Source organism: Danio aesculapii, chromosome 22, assembly GCF_903798145.1.
Source record: "Danio aesculapii chromosome 22, fDanAes4.1, whole genome shotgun sequence".
Lineage (NCBI taxonomy): Eukaryota > Metazoa > Chordata > Actinopteri > Cypriniformes > Danionidae > Danio > Danio aesculapii.
In genome coordinates, this window is record NC_079456.1 from 10,825,994 (window position 1) to 10,841,830 (window position 15,837).

The window sequence follows — 15,837 nt, forward strand, 5'->3', positions numbered from 1 at the left end:
CTAGAGTAAACTGTGGTGTATTGTGAAATATACCTCTTATTTGTACATATTAATATATTGGGTAATTTGTATTTGGAGGTTTTCATGGTTTTAATTTCAAACACAGCTGATGTATGACAGGAAATGATGTAAACTGCAAACACATAAAAAAGTAAATAAATGAACTGAGACTAAACCTCAGTGAGAAAAGTGAAATCTGCACATACTAATAGTTTGATAGTTTTACCTTTTACACTGTCAATTAAAATGGCCAAATTATTTCCATTTAAATTTTTTGAAAATTAAAAATCTCCAATAAATTCAGAGGATTAAAAATTTCTAAACAACTGGGATACTTCTCATTTATATTAATGTTAACAACAGAATGCATTTTATTAAAGTCCTGTCTGCCTGAACTATTTTCCCTCACCAGTTGGTGCATTGATGACATCTGAAGAAAACATGCAAGAACGTAACCGGCACCTAAAACTACTAAAACAATTACGCTCAAATGCAGAAATGATTACCTTGTTTTATTAAGTCACAACTGGTAAATTTTAATTAACTACAAAACGTGATCGATTACCAAAATTATTAGCTCTAGGCAAAATCACATTAAAATTCACAGGAGCAGAACTCAAAACTACTTACTGTGCTTTCTGACATGCTCGTTTTTTATGACTGTACAGAGTAGCAGAATAAGTGAACCTTTTCCCACATAAATTACACTGGTATGGCTGTTCTCCAGTGTGGATCTTCTCATGTATTTTCATATATCGTAACCGTTTAAATCTCTTGTCGCAGTATGAACATTTATAAGGTGTTTCTGTAGTGTGAACTGACTGGTGATCTTTTAGGGATTTATGTGTAATGAACGTCTTCCCACACTCGGAGCAAGCATGATCCTTCACACCGCCGTGCCTTTTCTGGTGTAATTTTAACGCACTCGTATAACGAAAACTCCTCCCACACAAATAACACACGTATGGCCTCTCATCTGTATGAATTTTTAGGTGGTCCCTCAGGAAACCTGGCCTAAAAAAGCTTTTATCGCACTGGTCGCATTTATAGATTCTTTCTCTAGTATGAGTAAGCAGATGCTCTTTAAAAACACTGAACCTTCTGAAACTTTTCCCACACTGATCACATTTGTGCAGATTCTCTCCGGTGTGGAGTTTCATGTGATTAACAAGGCCGTCCCTTCTGGCAAAACTCGCCTCGCAATGATCACATGTGAACGGCTTCTCTCCGGTGTGGATTATGCCATGTAAAGCTAGAGCTCTTTTATATTTGAAACTCTTCCCGCACTGATCACACGTGTACGGCTGTATTCCAGAGTGGATCTTCTCATGTATTTTCACATATTGTGACCGTTTGAATCTTTTGTCACAGTATGAACACTTATAAGGCGTTTCTGTAGAGTGAACTAACTGGTGATCTTTTAAAGCGCTATTTGTAAAAAAGGTCTTGCCACACGTAGAGCAAATCTGATCCCTCAAACCTTTGTGCCTTTTATGATGGATTTTTAAAGTACTTGGATCACGAAAGCTCTTCCCACATAAATCACATGTGTACTTCTTTCCAATATGAGTTAAGATTTGTGTGTTAAGATCTCCCTTATCTGTGAAAGTCCCATCACAATCGTTCACTGTATCCTCAGTGTGGATTTTCATGTTATTCGTAAGGGCTTCTTCTCCTGTGCGAATCTTCTCAGATGTGTGCGGCTTCATTTCTCTATGAATCTTCATTTGAAGTTTAAGATTGTCTTTTCTTTTCAACGAAAGATTTTGCCGTTTTTCTGCAGTTTTGATGTCATTTTTCTCACCCCTTTTAACCGGTTCTTCCTTCTCTTTGTTTTCATTTAGCAGGTCTAAAATGAAAGTACAAACGATTAACAGAAAAACATCATTGATAAAAAAAGAGAGAAACACAAAAAAAAACAACATCAGAACAACGCCTTAACTCATTTTATCAGAGCCCTAGTTTTTCGCAATTCCACGATCGCTGAATCCAGGGCAAAATAAAAAAAAGTCGCAAATTCTGTCGCGATCCTGCAAAATTCTTAATTAAATTCTTAATTACACAAAATAATTGCAAAAAATTTAAATAATCTCATAAAACCTCAAATTCCAAACCATATAATCAAAATATATTTACTTCAGTTTGCAAATGAATGTTTTACCTGACTTATAGACGTTGCATTCGCAGCGCACATGATGTATTGGAGTGTCTCTCAAAAAATGATGGCTCACCTGCACCCTCACAATCATTACATTCATGGGGGAGGGGGTGTTTTGCAGCCTGTGCCGTAAGCAAACATGGATGAAATGCGAGTGATTTACATGTGAAGTCAATGCAAAGATTGGATTAGACATCCTGTAGCGTAAATTGAGCGTTTTGTGCGTTTGACGTGCTTCAGACTGCAAAAAAGGGAGCAAACATCTAAAAAACAGAGCAACGGATCAGACAGAAAAGCAAGCAGTTTACAATGATGCAGATTGGTTGAAGGATGACGGACGTGACCAAACTGAAAGACATTACTTGTGCTTTACACGTACGGCTGGTATTATAATGTTCATGAACTCGATAAGTGATTTCGTTAAACTCTTTCCCTGCAGTTAACGAGAGAAAAGCAAAACGGTTCCCTGCGACGAGTTTTACGAGTTCATGCAAAAAAATTATGCTGCCTTCCTTTGGCTTAATCCCTACCGTTTTAGATCTTGTCTTGACAAGAGACCAAAATAAAGAAGCTTTATTTTTATAATTTGTGTCCTTGTCATTGTGTCAGATTGCACACCTAAGTTAACATAGTACACTACCTAATATGATAAATAAGATATATATAATATTATATAGATAAATTAATATATATATATAATATTTACGTATATATATTTTTTAATTGCAAAATTGTCCGCAAATTTCTATGAATTACCACCACAAAACCATTTTAAAAATTTAAAAAAACTAGGGGGTCTGTTTCATGACATCTTCATATCATTTGTGTATGTTACTTTTATTTTCCTGTTTCACAGTGCTCAATTTCAATCAGTCATGTTACGTTTAGGCCCTGAGGTAGGCTGTTAGTCAGAAGTAGCTGTAGCGCTACACAAGTGAATGTTTAAATTACTTGTGTGGAGGGAGTAAAAATTCACGGATGTGCATGAACATCAAAATCCAACTGTGTGTGCAAGACACTAGACTGGGTGAAAAACATCTGTCTACAGATTTGTCCAGGTGACTTCCTCTTTGTTTCGTCAATTGTTGACAGTCTTTAGCTACTGTGATGTACACACACAACAAAATGACTCCCTCGTATGAGCAATTATAAGCCTTATTGCCTTTGCTTTTAAGTCGAGAAGTTTTTAAACTATAAAAAATATTGTTTCATGCCAATAAAAGATTTTTTAATTGATCCTTAATGGTTTCTACTACCTGATATAACTGTTTAAGGCAGGGGTGCTCAACCCTGTTCCTGGAGATATACCCTCCTGCAGAGTTCAGCTCCAACCCTGACCAAACACAATTAAACCAACTTAGTATCAGAAAGGATCAGTAGTATCAGTAGTATCAGAAAGATCACTTGGTAATTAATGACAGGTGTGTTTGATTAAGGTTGCAACTAAACTCTGCAGGAAAGTAGATCTATAGGATTGGGGTTGGGTACGCCTGAGATTAAGGGATATTATCTAACCCCCTTAAAGTAGGCATGAAGTCAAAATGTACTGTTTACATTTTTACATGTATATAGTTGTGCTTGTTATCATCTACAGTATGTATCTGTGCACTTCATTATTTTGTAAACATTCATTTGCCCCCATATTTTTTTTAATCAATTTTAATATTCTCCACCTCGAAACGGCTTTTATTCACTCCGGTCACATGTTCTGCCTTTAGGGCGGGAATATCAGCACATGTCTCATTTCTACCCTGCCTTCGCAGGAGGCAGTGGTTTAAACAAATATGTTACACTATGTATTCAACAGGATCGAGCTTCTGAAATTTTTTTCAGTATGCCAAGTGTTTAAAAAAAAGTCCAGAGAAAAAAAATCAGGAATAATCACCAACCTGTTTGTTCTTCAACATCTTCCACTTTTATTGTGCAGGATTCTGTATCACTCATATTCTCACTGTTCCTTCATAAGCTATTCTTCACTTGCTGGTTGATGGTGATATTTCATCATTTACTGATAATCAATGTAATATGAGCTTCACTGAGGGAGAATTGCTGTGTGTATGGAGGAGGAAATCTGTGAAAATCAAACATAAATCAGATATTAACTTTATAACAATGTTGTGTAATGTTTATAACAACCAGTTCTTTTGGACAGCTAAAAAATAAATGACATAATACATGAACTGAAGATACAGTCGACAGTAAAATCTGCTGAGAATCTTTGACTTACCTGTTGTTTTATTTGGTGTTAAATAATCTAATATTTCAGCAGATTCACCCCCAGTGTAGGATGTAGATCTTGATCCAGACTAATAAATACACCACATTGACTTCATCATTGATAGTCTTGTGTTCTGAAAATATAACACTGATCGTAAAAAACACTATTTTGTAAATTAATATTTGAGCATTTTAGAGGAAGTAAATGACTAGGGAAACACCCATTACTCGTAATAGTACCAACATTATTAACGTGAAATGTTTTCAATCTCAGTAGTCAAACACAAGCATAACTCCCCTTAAGTAAATAAACGACCCCTTAAGTTTAACACGTTAATTAATTTAACATTAATTCCTCAGCTATCTGAGGTAAATGTCTATTTCAGTTAGCATAAGCTAGAAAAGACGCTAATATAGCAAGCACTACCTGATGACAACAATACAGAAATCACCTTGTAACATAATATTTCAACAAGAATGTTTTCATAATTGTACAAAGATGTGACAATCGATCACCTCAAACTCTGAAGACTCTGCGTTGGGTTGAGCTGGTGATTGTGACGGCTACTTCTCCTATTGTTTCATGACGGCAGATCGCAGATGTCAAGTACAGTAGCGCCACCTATCGCTAGATCCGTTTAAATGCATTGAAATAATCAACGTGTGCCTAAATTACGTGCACTGCATATTTGAATAACATAAACCTAAAAATAACAAAACATCCACGGGTATTTTTATACGTTTTTCTTGCATTTATTTGAAAATCTATACACATGAAAATGCAAAAAACAAAACAAAAAACACTGTGAAGAACTGTGAAGGGCATGCTGAATCAACCGGAGGTGATAAAAGCCTTTTGCTAGATACAAAGTCAATGCCAATGCATGAAGAGAGGCGAATAATCTCCGCATGGCACAAATTGTCCCATCTTCCAGTGCTCTGCATTGGTCTGAACCCAGCATTAGGTCTACAGAATAAAGATGTGTCAGGTAAACAGTGTCAGTATCAAGTAAACAGTAGGAAACAGGGCACACAATGACATTATGAGACAAAAACTTCGGTTGTAGTGACCACACAACCCCACCGGATTTCTGAAAATCCTTACCTTGGCCAGAGTTTTGAGAAAGTTGCAGTTTCGGTCAAGTTGCTTTTTAATGGGGACAACCGGCCAAACATCTCAGGGAGAAAAAACTGTATCTAAATTACTCACTTTCTCTCTAAAGTCACACTGTTCTCTTTAATGAAAAAAAAATAAAAAATAACACAACTAAGAATTAACTTCTTCCTCAGTATCTTCAAAAAAGATTAAGGAAGATTTCTGAAAAATGTGCTTTTTTTTCTAGCATCCTTCACTTAGTAAAACAGATTTTTGAAAATAAAATAAGAGGAAAATATAATCAAAAACTGTAAACGAAAATGTAAATTAGATTGAATTCATAAAATGTTGTTGTTAAATTCAGTAAACTATCATAAACTCAAATCTAGCAAAAAAAAAAAATGAAGAAAGAAATTGAGTGAAAATGGGAAATCTGTGGAACTAAATTAAATTTAAATAAGTAAAACTGAAACACATTAATCAAGACCAAACATAACATCTATTCACAAACATGGCAGTTGTGATGCTAGAAGCCGAGCTACAAGCTAATAATAAAATACAGGCCCGTAGCCAGGGGGTTTGGGTGATTCGAAAGATACACCCCTCACTGACAAAGGTTCAGAAATTGTCAGATACATGAGCTCATTTGTCCTATTTTGACTGCTAAGCCATCATAAATTGCAGGGGCGTAGCAACTGGGGGGGACGGGGGGGGGGGGGGGGGATCCGTCCCCCTCACTTTTAGAAACAGACCATTTAGAAACAGGTGATTAATAATTATATGAACATATGATCTCATACAGCCGCCCCCCTCACTTTTAAAATGTCCGCTATGCCCCTGATAAATTGTGAAAAAAACCCTTAAAAGAAGGCTTTAGCACTAAGCGGAATCCTGTATTGGCGGTCGCTTCAGAGTGACTGAGAAAAGTTAAATGTGCTGGCCACATTTACATGACAATAGGCTACAGTTTTTAATTTAAAACTAACAGATTCCTATTTTCTTTCCAATTATGTATGAAGTAATACATTTGTAATTTAAAAAATATTATTCTCATATTTCTAGTTTCTAAATCTTTAGGAAATGTTTACATCAAAACGTGGTTATGATGACAATTGTCAATTGGTGAAGTTTGTTTGTCGCCACTGCCTTGCATGGTACTTGTGGAGCTGGATTTGATCTTCAGTGTTTGGACTTTCAGCAGTGAAATTTAAACCACACTGACCTGAACTAAACTGAACTTCAACTCTGAAAACAGGACCGACACCATTTCAATTTACTATTATCTTATATGTGAAGCTGCTTTGACACAATCTACATTGTAAAAGCACTGTTGAAATAAAGATGAATTTGAATCTAACAAGCTAATGCAGCAAATATAGTGCTAATAATGTTACCAAAATCCAACCTATTTAAACCTCATAATTAAATGGCAAATGGGGAGAATAACAGCTAAAAGCTCCACTTTTTAAGAAAAAAAAAAAGAATTTCACCAGGCTGGCTACGGGACAGAAACAACATGCTAGTAGGCTAACTGATTTTTTGTAATCATGATTCGTTTATAAATGGCTCGCCATCATCTGTAGTCATCCGAGGTTAATAAAGTGATTAAAATAATTAACAGAGCAATTAAGTGAATAAAATAGCCCTGAGTGCTGACTTGCAACAGTTCCACAACTTCCTTTGAAATTCGCGGCAGTTTGCCATGTCCCCGCCGGATGTGTGTGTGTTGCGATCAAAGACAGTTGAGATAAGCAGACAATGGACCACAACATTACAAACCAATGTCGAGTGGTTGAGGGGGGGGGGGGGGGGGGGCTTTAAAAAACGAATTACAAGCATAATAAATAAAATTTAAAAAACACTTGTGGACATACGTCACCCTAATTAAAATATAACTAAACTAAACTGACAGACATAATGAGAAACATGGATTTGAGGTGTTATTTGATTTTATTCGTTTGACCCACATCCCATTCGTTTGCAATGAAAGAACCAATATTTTTTCACGGCGCTACCAGGGGGCGCTAGAAATGCTTTCACTTTACAGGTTCGAAACTACAAGCTTTGCACATAGTGCCTTTAACTGACGATTATTTATCTATATATAAGGCATATATCCCAAAAATAAAAGTTATGTCATAATTTCCTCACCCTTTACTTGTTTCAAACCTTCAGCAGTTTCTTTCTTCTGATGAACACAAAAGACGATATTTTGAAGAAAGCTGGAAACATGTACCCATTGATTTCCATAGTAGGCTATTTGTTTTTCCTACTATAGAGGTCAATGCCTACAGGTTTGCTTTCTTCAAAATATCTTGTGTGTTCAACAACAACAACAAAATTAATTCATGGTTTGGAACCACTTGAAGACGAATACTCCCTTTAACTGTGGTATAAATCAGGATGATCTATTTAGGAAAATATTATAATAAAAGCTAGTAAGTTCTCTCAAGCTACAGTCTACCAAGATATCAGCAAGACTAGGTTGGATTATCCTGAATCATCAAAAGCTGTTGTTTTGCAATGTAGGAATGTATGTTTCATTTACCTCCAAACATACACAGCACTTCCATTAGTAAATGTGATATAAAAATGTGTATTTAGTTTCATTTGGGTGTTTAGGTGGGGAATATATTTTTGTTTATTATTTTTTCTGTGGGTCCTTTCCGAGGGATTTAGCTTCACCTTTTGGGTGTTTAAAAAATGAAAAAGACAAATAAACAGCCGAGTCAAAGGGTTCATAAAAGTGATTATATTTTCCAGTGTTCTTTTATGTTACGTCCTTGACATACCAGGGTCGTAGCAATATCCTAATGACATTATTAATTTGTTTTGTACTTCTTCCCCATACACTGAAGCACTTGTGACCTCTTTTTTTTAGAATGTAGAATAAACTTAAGATGCTTTAGGCAGCTCAGTTTCATAACCAAAAAGATGCATGTGGTCAGACCTATATAGGTCAGAGTAGACAATCAAGCGCTTTTACTGTGTTGTGTTGTTTTTGGTGAATGCAGCAGGTGGTATTTTGGCTAACCTATAATTGGCTCTCAAGAGAGTGCACTTGCGTGTTAATGTGTACAAGGTGTAGGAGTGGTTGAAGAGCTGCATCTGCTCACAAAAGATGAGAATCTCCCTTACCAAACCTCTGCGCTTCACTAGAAACAAATGCGTTGAGAATTTTTAAGGGAACTGGAAAACATATAAGTAACAAAGTTAACAACAAGCAGTAGCAAGGTTACCGAAAAATCATACTCAGCTAAAAGTACCATTACCAAAATTACTCAAAAAATTTTAAAAATATCTGTTCTAAATACTACTCTGAGTAAATGTAGCCTTTTGAAAAGTTCTCAAGAGTATTGAGTTATACGCAATAAAAACTATTCCACCTTACACCCTGCAAATTAAACATGTAGCTTATAACAGTGTCATTTTTTGATGGTGTTTCTAAGTGTGTTAAATTATTTTATCCTAAACCAACATCATGCAGCACTGATAGAATACACATAACGTGTGCATTTGTTTGAAAACGTAACATTATGTAGTACATCTTGTTATTTGCTTAAGGCCATTTGAAGATTTCAGCCATCATATAGTTGACATTCTTCATCTTCTCATCAGTAACATGTAGTCTAAACAGTCTTTCACACTGGACATGTTTGCTGTATTTATAAAGCATCCATGTCTTCAGTGTTTTGATTGGGCGGGAATCACAAGACTGATCATTCTACTTAGCCAATCATTGTAGACAAGAAAATAACAAGCATATAAAATAGTGACTGCAAGTTGAAGATCAATAGCAGTAAAAGTACCAATACAGCACTAAAAATGTACTCCAGTAAAAGTACACATTTTTAAAACTGCTTAATAAAGTGCAATTCCTGAGAAAAACTACAGTAATTTGAGTATTTGTAATTTGTTACTTTACATCACTGATGATAGAATTATTGTTTACTATCATATGCTGAGGAATATTTCTGTCTATCTTCACTTTTGTTGATGACGCAATTGCTGCTGATATGAATACAGCCAGAATGTCATCGTTTTGAAAGTCAAAAAACCGAGTGAAGCTTTGTTCATCAGACAAAAGGAACAAAAGTACAGGTTGAATGATCACATTGCTGAAGAAGCAGCTGTTAAATTAGATTCGAACAGCAAACCTGTTTGTGTATTTATAATGTATATGCATCAATGTGGGTTTTGCTATACGATGTGAAAGATAAGGCTTCAACGTCACAGTTATTTTTGGTCTTGAACATATTTGATCAGTCATGTAACCCAAAACTCTCGTGTGTTTAGGGTGTTAATTCTTTTGGCATTAGGCAATTTTGGCATCAGCGATTGTTTTTGGAGGTTAAACATGTTCATGAGAAGGTTGACAGATGCTTTCTCTTATAGCTATAAAGGAAATAGTGGCTTAAAACCCAATGTTTAAAAAAAACTAGATGTTAACTGAAAGAATGTTCTGTTACAGTTTTAGGTGGTCTCACTTAGGGACTGTTTATAATAGTATAGTAAAACTCTAGACTAGTCCACTTTATATAGAGAGAATTGACAATGAACACTGCAGTGCACAATATGCAAAACCATGTAGCCTAAGCAAATATAAATCATGTGGTTGCAAATTAGTCTCTCCTAAAGACTCTCTCTTTCAAAACGGGAACATAGAGAATTTAATACTAAAGTCAGAGCAACTTTAATATACGGGTGCTGATTTTAAACAGAGCAACTGCAATTGTATTTACAAAATTTGATCAAATATTTGACAACTTTTATGTATACATGTCATATAGAAATGTGTTTTAGATATATATGCTTCCTGGATAAACGCAATTTTCATTTGAGGCTTGTGAAGTCACATCAAACCCAAATGCATGGTGAAAATGAATTGAATTATTTAGCTTAGTGTTTAGAGTTGTATGGTTTAAGATGCCAGCAGCAGATTATGACATAGATTCAGTGTTATGGATGAATTATTATGAACAACTGTGTACCGATCTGCTGTTTCCTTTAAAAAAGAAAACAAAAACGTGTCGATTTAATGCCAAAGCAGTTATACTAGACATTCTTTTTATGAACTCGACGGCTAAATTAGGCTTCCTTTATTTACTAAGTGCTGTAGAGCAAAGACAATTGTTTGCTTTAGTAGGCTACTAGTACGCTCGCGCATTGCGTCGTGTTGTACAATAGTGTACAGCCTTTACATCACGACGGAAGTACGACCGCTTATCATCAGGCTATTACTGTGCTATTAAAGATCGAGCATCTGAATCTGCGCTTTGGAACCTCACCGATGTAACTTTTCGCTCGCGCTCTTATGTTTAACGTGGATTTATTTTCGGAGGATGTTTGTTGAGAGGTTCCGAAGACTGATTAACAATGGATCCTTCTTTTGTTTGTGTTTGTTGATCGCAAATGGTATGTGGTAGTCATTTTTATCTGTTTGCGTTGTTAAAATAACTGCTTTAGTTAAATCTCTGGTCATGGTTTTGTTTTATTTTAGTATTCAGAACACTGCAACATTAAACTGTAGTCTCTCTTTACATGAGACAATTAGTGTCCTAGTGGATCTACCTGATAAATATTCAGTTTATTTAAAAAAATTACTTTGTTAAACAGACAAAATATCTTAAAGATGTTTTTCCACAGGTGTGTTTGGTGCTGATACAGATAAAGTAAAGTCAGTATCTGTGATGGAGGGCGATTCTGTCCTTCTGAACACAGATGTTACTGATGTCAAAAGAGATTATCAGATACTGTGGATGTTTGGACCTCAAGAGAGTCGGATAGCTGAAATTTATAAGGAGAACATAGATTTTTATGACAGTAATGGGACATATGGAGACAGACTAAAGATGGACAATAAAACTGGGTCTCTGACAATCACAAAAATTAGAATTGTACACTCTGGACTTTATAAACTAAACATCATCAGCAGTGGAGGATCTTCATACCTGAGATTCAGTGTTACTGTCTATGGTGAGTTAATGCTCATGGTAACTAGAAACTTTTATTAAAAAATGATTCATGGAGTATTGCACGAGTATTAAAGAACAACTAAAACCTTTTCTACAATTAGTTTTTACATAATGTTTAATGTGCTATTCTTTTGAACTTCCTGAAGGATATATCAGAATGCAAAATGATAGTGTTAAAATTAGTTATAATGTTAGAGCAGGATTGTAACCCCACATTTAAAGTATATGCAAATCAATATGCAAGTACAACAATTACGTTTTCACTCTTTTTTTAAGTCGTCCATAACAAAACATTTGTTTGATAACCTGCTTGTTCGAGAAACGGTCTTATTAAAGAGATTAAAATTGATTGCTTTTAAATAATGTGCATTTTTCCAGCTCGTCTGCCCACTCCTGTCATCACAGAGAAATCTACATCAGTTCAAAATCCGTCATCATCATCCCCAGTCCCCAAATGTGCGTTCGACTGTTCTGTGTTGAACGTGAGCAATGCGAGTCTCTCCTGGTACAAAGGAAACCGTTTATTCTCCAGCTACGAAGTGTCTGATCTCAACAACAGCATCTATCTGCACCTGGAGTGTCTGGATGATTCTTACAGCTGCGTTGTGGCGTATTCATTCACCAACCAGACTTCACACCTCAACAACACGCCACACTGTCAGATATGCTCAGGTATCACAGGATCTCATAACCTCCAATTGTGTTCAGTGAAATAAAAATGTGAGTATTTCATCTTCCTGCTTTATCTTCAGGGGCTGTTCATCGCTCACACATAATACTGCTGATTGCTGTTGCTGTATTGCTGGCATTGGTGTGTGCTGTATTTCTGTGCTGTCACCGCAGAAAGTGTAAACAAATGGGAAAAGGCAAGTTTTTAAAATTAAGCTAAATTAAGAAATTTTAGTATTACTTAAAAGCACCTTATTTACACTCACCAGCCATTTTATTAGGTACAACTGTCCAACTGCACTTAAATGCAAATGTCTAATCAGCATTTAGGCATGTAGACATGGTCAAGATGATCTGCTGCAGTTCAAACCGAGCATCAGAATGGCAAAGAAAGGTGATTTAAGTGACTTTGAACATGGCATGGTTGTTGGTGTCAGACAGGCTGGTCTGAGTATTTCAGAAACTGCTGACCTACTGGGATTTTCATGCACAACCATCTCTAGGGTTTACAGAGAATGGTCCGAAAAAGAGAAAATATTCAGTGTGCAGCAGTTCTGTTGGCGCAAATGCCTTGTTGATGCCTCTGCTGAGGTCAGAGGAGAATGGCTGGACTGGTTTGAGCTGATAGAAAGGCAACAGTAACTCAAATAACCACTCGTTACAACCGAGGTGTGTAGAAAAGCATCTCTGAACACACAACACGTCCAACCTTGAGATGAATAGGCTACAGCAGCAGAAGACCACACTGGGTGCCACTCCTGTCAGCTAAGAACAGGAAACTGAGGCTACAATTCACACAGGCTCACCAAAATTGGACAATAGAAGAACATTGTCTGGTCTGATGAGTCTTGATTTCTGCTGCGACATTCGAATGGTAGGGTCAGAATTTGGCATCAACAACATGAAAGCATGGATCTATCCTGCCTTGTATCAACGGATCAGGCTGGTGGTGGTGGTGTAATGGTGTGGGGGATATTTTCATGGCACACTTTGGGCCCATTAGTACCAATTGAGCATCTTGTAAACACCTCAGCCTGAGTTTTGTCGCTGACCATGTCCATCGCTTTTTGACCACAGTGTACCCATCTTCTGATGGCTACTTCCAGCAGGATAACGCACCATGTCATAAAGCGCAAATCATCTCAGACTGGTTTCTTGAACATGACAATGAGTTCACTGTACTCAAACGGCCTACACAGTTACCAGAGCTCAATCCAATAGAGCACATTTGGGATGTGGTGAAACGGGAGATTCTGCAGCAACTGTGTGATGCTATCATGTCAATTTGAATTAAAATCTCTGAGGAATTTTTCCAGTAACTTTTTAAATCTATGCCACGAATGATTAAGGCAGTTCTGAAGGAAAAAGGGGGTCCAACCCGGTACTAGTAAGGTGGACCTAATAAAGTGGCCAGTGAGTGTAGATTTATTAATTGTTTTTATATGTTCTCTTATTAATTCAGCCAAGATTCAGGAGGAAGAGATGGATTATGCTGAACCAATATTCTGTACACAACGTCTTCAGAGTACGGTAAGATTGTATTATTGTGAAAACGTTTTTCCATATTTTATATATTTTTCCCAAATTTCTGTTTCTGCCATTTTGTTGCTTAAGGTACATTTTTAAAATAAAGGCTCTTTATTGGTACATTGTTATTGGCACAACATTTGTACATTCTAACGTGGATTTAGAATTCTAAACATTGATTTAGAGTGTACAGAATACAGAATCTAACTGCCAGTTTTTCAAACCAAAATTTAAAATCAGCGACTTTTGAAACTTGTCGCCATGGAAACAAAAACTGAATATGCTGTTCTAAATATGGTAGAATACTCAAGACGTGTCACTCGTATAGTTCTGAATGGGGAAAAGTGAAACCGTCAATATGACGATATAAGCTTTGCCTACTAGAACAGGAGCCAATCATCGATCGCTATAGACTGCCGATTCTCCAGGGTAGAAGCTCTGATTAGACATGTGCTTTTACTACGGTTTTTGGTCAACAAACACACTAAAATCTCAGTGAATACTTGCTTCACAGACATAAGAAATATTTCCAAATAAAGCTTGCGATTTGTACTTTTAAATGAACCAAGTACACTTGAAAACAAGTTTTTTTTTTGTCATCTGTATGAAATAAAAGCAAAGTACAGCCCCGTCCTTTCAAACATGCAGTACAAGACAGCAACTACTCAAACACCCACAAACTTGTAAACAAAGAGTTTCTGTCATTTCTGGAGGAGATTTGCCATCAAGACCAAGGTGTAAATTTCTTTTGAAGACCAGTGTGTTCTGGTGATCATTATTCAGAAGATGATCAGAATCAGAAAGAGCTTTATTGCCAGGTATGTTCACACATACAAGGAATTTGTTTTCTTGACAGAGCTTCTACAATGCAACAGGATTACAGAGACAGGACAAAAAACAGATAATAAATATATTTTAAAAAAATAGAAGTAAGTAGTGAATGCAAATATACAAATTAACAAGTGTATGTACGTGTTTATTACTATATACAACGTTATATGTGCAGCTGTTATGTGCAAATTGGCATGTAAAGTGTGTGGTTAAATAAGTGTATATGTGTATAAAAGTGTATAGCAAGTAGTGATGTTTGTTCCACAATTATTATCATCAAGTGTTCATGAGATGGAATTAAACAATTGATAATGTGTAGAACAGCCATAAGTGAGGTTGGTGTGTGATCTCGTTTTTTTCAAGTGCACATTAGCTTGGGCAACCTGAAAAAATGTAGATTTTGTTTAATTCAAACGTTTAGAAACTAAGCTTTTGAACAGCTGTTGTTTAATTACATTGGTTGTTCCAAAGATGTAATGTAATCATAAGCTTGGCAAACAGTTTTGGAGAATTTGACGTTTCCCCATTCAGACAGAATGCCCGAGCATACTGCCCGACAGGCGTTTCAAAGATGGGCACTGAGTAGAATGATTTGCCTTAAAGGGACTTTGATTGTTCTAAGCAAAGTTCTAAGGGTTTCTGTTCACACAGAATCCATTTTTCCTTTCAAATGCACTACAGCGACCATTAGTCTCTCCTCCATCTTTAAAAATCTCCACTGCTATCCATCAACAGGAACTCCACCTCTGCTTTCATTTGATTAAAAAATGACAAAGACGCGACTGCTGTAATGCAGTTTTTCTGCTCAGAGTTCACGTTTTTTCAACTGCGAGTGCACAGCGTGGAACGACAAAAACACAAGGTGCAGTAGGCAGTTAAATGCGAGGCACGAAGGGCGCATTAGTAAACCATTCAAGAGACGCGCCTCTTAACGCAAAAAGCGCGTTCAGTATGATCGGCCCCTGAGGCTGTTAAAGAAACATTCATAGACTAAAAAAGGAAAATATCAAAAACTTCCAAGTATTCTGGTTCAAATAGATATGGTTCAGGATCTGCACCAAAGTATGTTTTGAATCATCTCTCACAAATGTCTCAATTGTTGCAAGTCACGTTGCCAGTGTAAGCAGGTGGTCACGTTGGTTGTATAGATAGAGGCTAGCCAATTTTCAGGCACTGCATAATATTATAGCTCTTGCTGCAGCCATAGTACTGCAGCAGTATTCCTTGATTATTATGGCAGACTAAGAGTACAGTTCCATATTGGCCTAAAAAATAGCAACGTTTCATTTTTCTGAGTTTTAGTGAGATGCTAAAGGTCTAATATGCTTGTGTATATTGCCTCTTCCTGTTGAATCACTCCTCAT

General features: G+C 36.3%; 2 protein-coding genes across 5 annotated transcripts in view; one reads left to right on the forward strand and one right to left on the reverse strand.

Moving 5' to 3' along the window:
* Positions 1-499: 499 nt before the first annotated feature.
* Positions 500-4,959, reverse strand: si:dkey-253d23.11 (zinc finger protein 239). 2 transcript variants are annotated; one of them, XM_056448299.1, is made up of 5 exons: positions 4,892-4,959; positions 4,386-4,509; positions 4,048-4,229; positions 3,415-3,491; positions 500-1,849 (listed from the first exon to the last, which is right to left on the reverse strand). In XM_056448299.1, the coding sequence occupies exon 5, from the start codon at positions 1,725-1,727 to the stop codon at positions 627-629; it is 1,101 nt and encodes a 366-aa protein (XP_056304274.1). In that variant the 5' UTR covers positions 1,728-1,849; positions 3,415-3,491; positions 4,048-4,229; positions 4,386-4,509; positions 4,892-4,959; the 3' UTR covers positions 500-626. The 2 variants fall into 2 exon arrangements, with proteins under 2 accessions (XP_056304274.1, XP_056304273.1); XM_056448298.1 differs by lacking the exon at positions 3,415-3,491.
* Positions 4,960-10,643: 5,684 nt separating this feature from the next.
* zgc:171686 (uncharacterized protein LOC555931 homolog) overlaps positions 10,644-15,837 on the forward strand; it is a 22,301-nt gene continuing 17,107 nt past the window's right edge. For all 3 annotated transcript variants that reach the window (XR_008835796.1, XM_056448308.1, XM_056448307.1), the window contains exons 1-5: positions 10,644-10,886; positions 11,118-11,447; positions 11,825-12,118; positions 12,199-12,312; positions 13,578-13,645. Coding sequence is in view for 2 of the 3 variants with exons in the window: in XM_056448308.1 (XP_056304283.1) it covers positions 10,814-10,886; positions 11,118-11,447; positions 11,825-12,118; positions 12,199-12,312; positions 13,578-13,645 (879 nt within the window). In the remaining variant the exon portion in view is untranslated. The remainder of the gene's footprint in view (positions 10,887-11,117; positions 11,448-11,824; positions 12,119-12,198; positions 12,313-13,577; positions 13,646-15,837) is intronic.

What these genes read in the sequence shown, in the direction of transcription:
- si:dkey-253d23.11 (XM_056448298.1), bottom strand. Translation starts at nt 4,102, where the DNA reads ATGAGTGATACAGAATCCTGCACAATAAAAGTGGAAGATGTTGAAGAA. An exon ending in AGATGTTGAAGAACAAACAG is followed by an intron (nt 1,850 to 4,047) that starts GTTGGTGATTAT and finishes CTTTCATTTTAG; the next exon opens with ACCTGCTAAATGAAAACAAA.